Below are 8,322 nucleotides of genomic sequence, written 5' to 3' on the forward strand. Positions count from 1 at the left end.
GAGGAACTGGACCGTGTAGGGAGTGGAGTAGCAGCAGGGAATAAGCAGTGTCTACACTAGGAGATGTGAGCCCCCGAAACGCATAGGACTTCTACTTTTCCATCCTGTTAAAGTGACACTAAACTCAGGAGTTAAATCTTAAAAATACATTCAAGTACCTTAACTATTAACAAAAATGTATCTTATTTGTGTATCACTCGGCTGTAGATCCTCAAATCATCTCTGAATTGGTGCTGACACTGTCCTTCCTTCTGGAGGGGGGCTACTTTTGTTCCCCATGGTCCCTGTGTGTGTTGTAAACCGCTCCAAACTCGCCCCCGTGATGGACTACAATCTCAATTCAAATTGGTAAACTAAACATCAGACTGTAGTCCATCACAGGAATGAGCTTGGAGTGGTGGCTACTTTACAACACACACAGGGACCATGGGGAACAAAAGTAGCCACCCACCAGAAGGAAGACAGTGTCAGCACCAGTTCAGATATGATTTGAGGATCTACAGCTTATATCACCTCTGATTCAGTGTTGTTAATAGGTAGGGTATGTGAATGTATTGATAAGATTAAACTACTGAGTTAAGTCTCACTTTCATCAAAACTAGGGATGCACCGATATATCAGCCGCCGAAAAACATATCTGCCGAAAATTGCACTTTTGGCATAATGCCGAAAGAGTTATGTTATATCAGCGCATCCCTGGTTTATTTTCTCCCCGCTGGGCGCTGCTCTGTGTTCCAGCGGGGAGAAAAGAAAGTGACAGCCGGCCGAATGCTGCAGGACGAGAGCGATGTGAGCGGCCGGCGTCTCTCCTCCCACACCGCTCAGCCGCCTATCACAGTCCGGCAGAGCGGTGTGTGGGCGGAGACAGCCAGTGCTGTCACAGGAGGCTGAGCTCTCCTCCCACAGCGCTCAGCCGCCTATCACAGTCCGGCAGAGCGGTGTGTGGGCGGAGACAGCCAGTGCTGTCACAGGAGGCTGAGCTCACCTCCCTGCTCCGCTCGATTAGCCTCTGTGACAGCGTGTCAGAGAGGAGAGCGAGCACAAACACTCAGCGATCAGTGATCGCTGAGTGTTTGTAGATAATTGAGAACATGGTATGTCAACTATATCCTCAATTATGAATGAATGGGAGTGATCTGCATCACCTCATGTTCATTCATAGTTGTAGGTATAGTAAATATACCATGTTCTCATGTTATCAATGAACAGGAACACTCATTCCTGTTCATTGATAACAGGGGAGACAGAAAAAGAGATTGAGTACTTTGTGTCCTAAATCTTTTTTTCTATTTTAAAAGGGAAACATCAGGGGTCTGTTTAGACCCCCAATATTTCCCCGAAGCCCCTAAAAGCAATGTAAAAAAAAAATATTTAATAAAAAATGAATTCATAAATATAAAAAAATGTAAAAGTTTATAAAAAATAAATAAAATATTAAAAAGATTGTAAAAAATTAAAATAAAAAAAATTTCTGTATCGGTTTCGGCCTGACAATTTTTTTTATTTCGGTTTCAAAATTTCCATTTCGGTGCACCTCTAATCAAAACATTTACTGGACTTAACCAATTGTTGAGGCGCTCTCATCCTTCCAAAACTCTCCACACTTCTCCGGGACTCTTTGGGATACCCCTGTTGACAGGGAGCTGCCTTAATTAAGAATAAAAATCTAGACTTTGGACTACGTCTTCTTGTCCACTCAAAGGGTCCAGCACTCCTACAATACACATCGACTTTGCAGGTTTTTTATGCAGTCGGTGTGATTTCCCCACGCTCTGTGAGTAATTGCAAGGGACAAAGACAGTCAAGAAATTTGAAAGACGTTCTAATTCTTCCCCACTCCAAAAAAGTTTTATCTTATTTTACTTTAATTTGGTGTACAGATTTTTGTAACACAAATGTATGTAACCTATGTGGGAGATTATTGTTACACCTAAACACTTTATCACTTGTTTAGTGCTGGGTGGACTCTGGGTGGTCATGAAAATGTGTTTGTGCATTTTGTGCTTAAATTGTCATTAAACACACATTTTTTTATGTGTATAGATACTTAAAAGTTTGTTCTGTACCTTGTGGCAGAATTGTATACAAGAAAGATAAAGAAAAGCGGGGCTTTAAAAGTGTCCAAACCATTGTATGGTTTGGACACTTTTAAAGCCCCGCTTTTCTTTATCTTTCTTGTATACAATTCTAATTGGGGGTGTGGTGCCTATCCCTAATGGTTCAATTCAATTTTTATGCTTTAAACCTTGCGGCAGAAGCTTTCTATCATCCAAGTTGTCAAGTTTAGTACATACCTGGTTGATCCTGCTGTTTCCATATACTTTCTTAATGTTGCTGGCAAAGCAATAGCAGCCTATCAACTGGCTGTTGCGTTGCATGGGTGTGGGGGGGACATGTGTGAAGGGGGTGAATGCGGGAAATGGAAGTCCAGGATCGGGAAAGAAGTAGTACTTAAGGAACTATAAGAGTAATATTGTCTAAAAATAAAATTATTGAGACCCACCTGCTAGTCTTATTGTACCCATTCTGCCCTTCACAACTCCAAAGGAATTCCGATACATGCAGGAGTACCTTCCCTCGACGCTTGACCCTGCACCTTGTGATAAACGCAGCCCTCCATTAGGAAGCACAGTGAGGTTTTCTGTGTTTAGTGTCTCTCCATTCTTCCACCAGGTGACATTGGTGTCTCTCTCTGTGTTACCAACGTCGCAGTGCACAATGGCTTCCTGTCCAGGCAGGAGTACAATGTCATTGGGACCAGGGTGGCAGCTGAGGTCTAACCAGGTGCTCTTTCCTGCAAGAGAGCCAAAAATAAATAAACAGACTCATTACCAACTGTAGCGAAAAGTGCTGATCATGTCACACAAAATATGCTTTGAAAAATTTGTATTAATGGAAAAACTAAAGAACATTGGTATTAATGGGAAAACAAGTTGCATTTGCATTTTTACTTTGTACCCTACCCAATATACTGAAATGCAAAAGATCTTTCTTTAACCAGTTGACATCCGCGGTGTTAAACCCCCTTCCCATCCAACAAGGTGAGGGGTTTGCGGACGCAAACGAGCACATATAGGCGATCGGCGGGCTATGGACCCGCTGATCGCCTATATGTGAAACACCCGGTACCGGGTGTTCGCATTGGACGGGTCTTTTCTGCCCGTGCGTGCCCGCTAGGGGGCGCGCGCGAGCAGAAAAAAAATGCCGTCTGGCGACGGCAACCCGCCAATGCGACAGTGCCGTCCGTCCGTTTTTCTACTACGGGCGGACGGCAAGAGGTTAAGCAGCCAGTCTCTTGATAACTGATAATTCTGTTTCAGTACAATACTAGTATCGGTATCTGTGCCAATACCGAGTATTTGGGCGAGCACTCGTACTCACCCAAATGCTCCCAATGCCTATACCGATACCAGAATTTCCGGTATCAGGAAGTTGGGCGGCGAGTCATTACACACTGCCCAGCTTTCTGATTGGCTGGGAATCCGGCTCCATGCTCCCTCGTCACGAAGGAGCATGGAGCTGGCTTCCTGGCCAATCAGGAAGCCGGGAGGTGGGTAATGACTCGCCCCCCTGGCTTCCTGATTGGCCGGCTCCATGCTCTCTTGTCACTTGGTCGTGATTGGTCGGGAAGCTGGCCAATTAGGAAGTCGGGCAACAATTACCCGCCCCCCTGGCTTCCCGATTCGCCACAAAGCGGACTCTATTCTTCCTCGTCACATGGTGACGAGGTAGCATGGAGCCGGCTTCCTGGCTAGTCGGGAAACTGTGCGGCAACTCATTACACGCCGCCCGGCTTCTTTAATGGGACTTGCGGTATCGGTATTCGGTATCGGCAAGTACTGAACAAAAAATATTGGTACTCATACTCAATAGCAAAAAAGCGATATCGTTGCATCCCTATTATCCTTTGTGGCTACCAAGGAATATATTTACATTACGTTTTTTTGTTCCCGGAGTTAAGCTTCAATCTTTTATGGTCAAGGCAAAAATAAAAAAAACAAAACTCTGCACTGTTTTGCATATCTTGCTACATTACAAGATGTATTTCATGGCAGGTGACAGTTTTTGCATTTTTGCCCAATAATTTTCAGCTTAAATGAGAAGTGTGTGCAGTCCATGAGGTTGTAATGTGTTACTAAGATACATGAAAATTTCATCATTGCGTGCATCTGTGCATAGCAGCTATTTATCTACTCTTCCCTTGTGTTTGCATATAAATTAACTTTATGAGCATTTTTTATGCCTTCAGTCTTCATCTAAGTATCTATTTCGATACCCATAATTCTAACTCTATAATATAAAGCATAAGTATATATGACAGTTACTGCTTACACCATATGACACGTTTGACATCAGCTCTAATTTAAAATGTAGAACTGGCACAGGAAGATGCAAAGCTGCATCAGTAAATGGGGTTGTTTTCCACTTTGGTTAACATCTAAAAGTAGTTGGTTTGTACTGGTACATTACTGGCCATGGATTGGAAATAAGTAACTGTGGATATGGAAAAGAATTGTAATATAAAGAGTATCTATGATCAAAAACTAAAAATAAATTAGTCTTTCTATATTGCATTTCCATATGTTCTATCCCTCCCCTAATAACATATAGAAGTTGGTAGTTGTAGTTCAGAAGGCAAAGTTAGTTAGAGTTTGTGATACAAGGAAGTGCATATTCACAGGGCTGAGTGAAATTGTGTCAGAGCATTCAGGAAATCCAACCTATGGGCATCTTCAATAGGTAAGTTTACAAAGTTCTAGATCAATATGGTTATTAGGAGTGGGAAATTCAGTACAGAAGCACATATATTTTTATTTTTTGACCATAGATACCCTGTAAGCTTATTTGCATGCAGGACCATTTCGGCCAAATCGCAGTTCGAACAGAACAGTTACTCGTTCGTGTTCATACCGCGGCCCACCATTTAGGCTGCATTCACATCAGCAGCTCCACTACAGTGCACAGCTGCTGATATGTGCTCCCAGACACAATGCTGATGTGCTTATTCCGGCCCATCACACTGTTTTTTTATTGTCTTATTTCTCTGTTCGAAAGCCACCTCCGCGTTTACATACACATGCATGCCCTACACACTGATTCAAGACTCTGGTGGGCCATGGGCAAAAATATAATAGTGGGCTCTCCCTTCAACCTCCCTCACCTCCCACCTACATAGGTCACACAACATGAACAATATAATATAACATAAATAAGACTGACTCGCTAAGGTCATTTTGGTAGCAGTAAATAAGTAAACAATGCATAGTATGCATATAAGTGAGCAGAGTTCAGTAGTAAATAACACACAGTTCAGTAGTAAATAACACACAGTTCAGTAGTATATAACACAGAGCTCAGAAGTAAAGAGCGCAGAGCTCCAGTAGTAAAGAGCGCAGAGCTCAGTAGTAAAGAGTGCAGAGCTCAATAGTAAAGAACATAGTGTTCAGTAGTAAAGAATGCAGAGCTCAGTAATTAAGGACACACAGTGCTATTCACAAAAGGCAGGAGAAGTGAACAATCTAGGCCAAAATAGCTGATTTGGAAACAATTCTCCAATTCAGCTCACTTTCCAGTTCAGCTATGTTGTCCTAGATTGCTCACTTCTCCTGCCTTCTCCAAACTCTTCACCCTTTTGTGAATAGCCCTGACAGTGTTCAGTAGAAAATAAAACAGAATTCAGAAATATAAAATGCACAGTTCAGTAGTAAATAACACAGAGCTCAGTAGTAAATAACACAGCTCTCAGAAGTAAAGAACGCAGAGGTCAGTAGTAAACAATGCAGAGGTCAGTAGTAAAGAACGCAGAAGTAAGTAGTAAACAATGCAGAGCTCAGTAGTAAAGAATGCTGCTCTACATAGCAAAGAACACAGAGCTCAGTAGTAAAGAACTCAGCTCTAAGTAGCAAAGAGCGCAGAGCTCAGTAGTAAATAACTCAGTTCTAAGTAGCAAAGAACACAGAGCTCAGTAGTAAAGAACTCCGCTCTAAGTAGCAAAGAACGCAGAGCTCAGTAGTAAAGACATCAGCTCTAAGTAGCAAAGAGCACAGAGCTCAATAGTAAAGAACTCAGCTATAAGTAGCAAAGAATGCAAAGCTCAGTAGTAAAGAACGCAGAGCTCAGTAGTAAATAACACAGAGGATATGGCACTTACCCCCAGGAAGGGTCCTCTTCCTATCATGGTGTCCCCCTGTGGGATAGAGTATGTAACGCTGCCATCTATAACCTCCAGCTGGTACCTGGGCCGGTGTTCTATCACAGATTGTGACTGCGTTAGAATGTGTGACCGGGGACGTGATAACGCATTCTAATGTAATCACATCCATTTTTTCGGCGGTGGAATGTATGACCAGTCACGTGGTCACACATTCTAACGTAGTCACGCCCATTTTTTTCCGGGGTAAAAATGTGGTGTGACCAGCAAAAGGTGTAGAATTCAAAGCTTTCTCAGCTGTTCCCGGGCAGATTGGCATCGCAGATGGTATGTGCAGGAGAACCGATCTGCCCTGGAACAGCTGATCGGTCCTGAAATCTCACTTCTATCCAACTTTGTGAGTGCAATACAAAGTCGGATAGGAGTGAGATTTCAGGACCGTGTGTCACCCGACAGCCTATCTTCCTACAGGCCATGAAAAACTTAAAGGGACATTAAACTCTCAGATTCTTTAACATAAACCAATACTGTAATGTGCGCCTTACTGTAATCCATGGCTGTTTCCCTTCTCTTTTCTGCTCTTCCTTTTAAATCTGTATCTGTTCACATGCTGGGCAGAACTTCTGTTTTGCAGCAGACTGCCTTGTCTCAGGAATGGATATATGGTGTCGGTGTATAGGTTTGTAACCTGAGCCAGCACTACAGGAAGAGGCCCTGAGCTGCAAAGGGAAGTTCTCCCCTAGCATGAGAAGACATGAGGATTTAAAAGGAAGAGCAGCAAAGAGAAGGGAAACTACCATGGATTACAGTACGGCACACATTACAGTATTGGTTTATGTTAAAAAATCTGAGGGTTTAGGCTCTGTTCACACCTAGGCGTATCGAAAATGCGCATTTGTCACGCGTTTCGTGACGCGCGTTTTTACCACGATTCGCGGTAAAAGAAGCGCGCGTTTCCGAGGGCTACGTGGCTGTATCCCAATGGAAACGCACGACAAAAACGCCCCAAAGAAGCTCATGTACCTTTTCAGGCGTAGGCCGTTTTGTAGCGCGTTCAGACGGGCTGAAATACGGCAAGGTGTGAACCATACCCATAGAAAACAATGGGATTTTCATGTTTGAGCTTTTTGTAGAGCGTTCATAGAGCGTTGAAGGCACTACAAAACGTACAGGTGTGAACCAGGCCCTAATGTCACTTTAAAGTAAACAAGTGTTATGTGACCAAGCCGAGTTCCCTGGTAGCGGCAGTGGCGGTATTGTCAAAACACTGCAATGTTGTCAGGAGAGCATTGAAATCAGATTATATTTATCATACATCCTCTTTTTGACCTATAGTTTATTATGCTCCCATTGCCATGTGGAGGTGAGAGTGTCTACCTGTTGCATCCACAGACAGAGATAGGATACATATGTGAGTAAAAGTTGGAGGATGTTTTGGCTGCAGAATTGTTTTACTAAATCTTGATTTGAAGAAAGCAGTACTTCTGCAGGCTGCCAGTACTGACTCCCTTGTAAAAATGCTAGTTCCCTGACTGTCTCTGGCCTCACTACTTACTGAGCCACCAGAACAAGCATGATGAAGTCAGGACTTATATACATACTTCTCTCCTTTAAAGATCTACAGACAATGTCACAGACAAGTCTAACCAAAATGGGGGAACTGCAGTGTGGAGACCTTACATCTGTAGAAGCCAGTGTGCAAATTAAAGTAATATTAAACTCTTAATTCTTCTTTTTTCAATAATGAATCTAGATCAAAGAAATATAAATTGCCCAGCAAAGCCTTTCTTTACATGTTTCCCAAACACTTACAGTTATCATGTTTCCAAACAGCACCAATATTCTCAGCTCGACTTCCCTGAACTTCCTGTCCAGTACAAGATCACAAGGGACAGAGCAGACTACAGCAGCTGTCCAGGAGAGAGAAGGGGGAGGCCAGGGGTCGGGGAGTAGGTTGTTTAGCTGTACCTGTGTCCAGAGGCGAATCTACAACAAATTGCCCACCTGGCGTCCTGCCCAGTTCCTAGCGGCAGTGGCGTCACTAGTTGCCAGGAGCTGGGTGGGACGTCGGCCAGAGCGTCTCAGGTTGCAAAGAGTTGGGGCGGGGAGATGTGTATGACCCTTACACATCTCCCCCCGCCCGGTTCCTAGTAACCTGGGATGCTCTGGCT

The 8,322-nt window shown here is 43.5% G+C and overlaps 1 protein-coding gene across 1 annotated transcript in view; it reads right to left on the minus strand.

The window, feature by feature from the left end:
- The window catches only part of IGDCC4 (immunoglobulin superfamily DCC subclass member 4), a 57,035-nt gene extending 54,233 nt beyond the window's left edge, over positions 1–2,802 (minus strand). Inside the window, exon 1 of the mRNA XM_018571269.1 lies at positions 2,504–2,802. Coding sequence (XP_018426771.1) covers positions 2,504–2,561 — 58 coding nt within the window. The 5' untranslated portion in view covers positions 2,562–2,802. The remainder of the gene's footprint in view (positions 1–2,503) is intronic.
- Positions 2,803–8,322: the final 5,520 nt, after the last annotated feature.

The sequence above is a fragment of the Nanorana parkeri genome, unplaced genomic scaffold, assembly GCF_000935625.1.
Source record: "Nanorana parkeri isolate BGI_ZX_2015 unplaced genomic scaffold, ASM93562v1 scaffold1720, whole genome shotgun sequence".
Lineage (NCBI taxonomy): Eukaryota > Metazoa > Chordata > Amphibia > Anura > Dicroglossidae > Nanorana > Nanorana parkeri.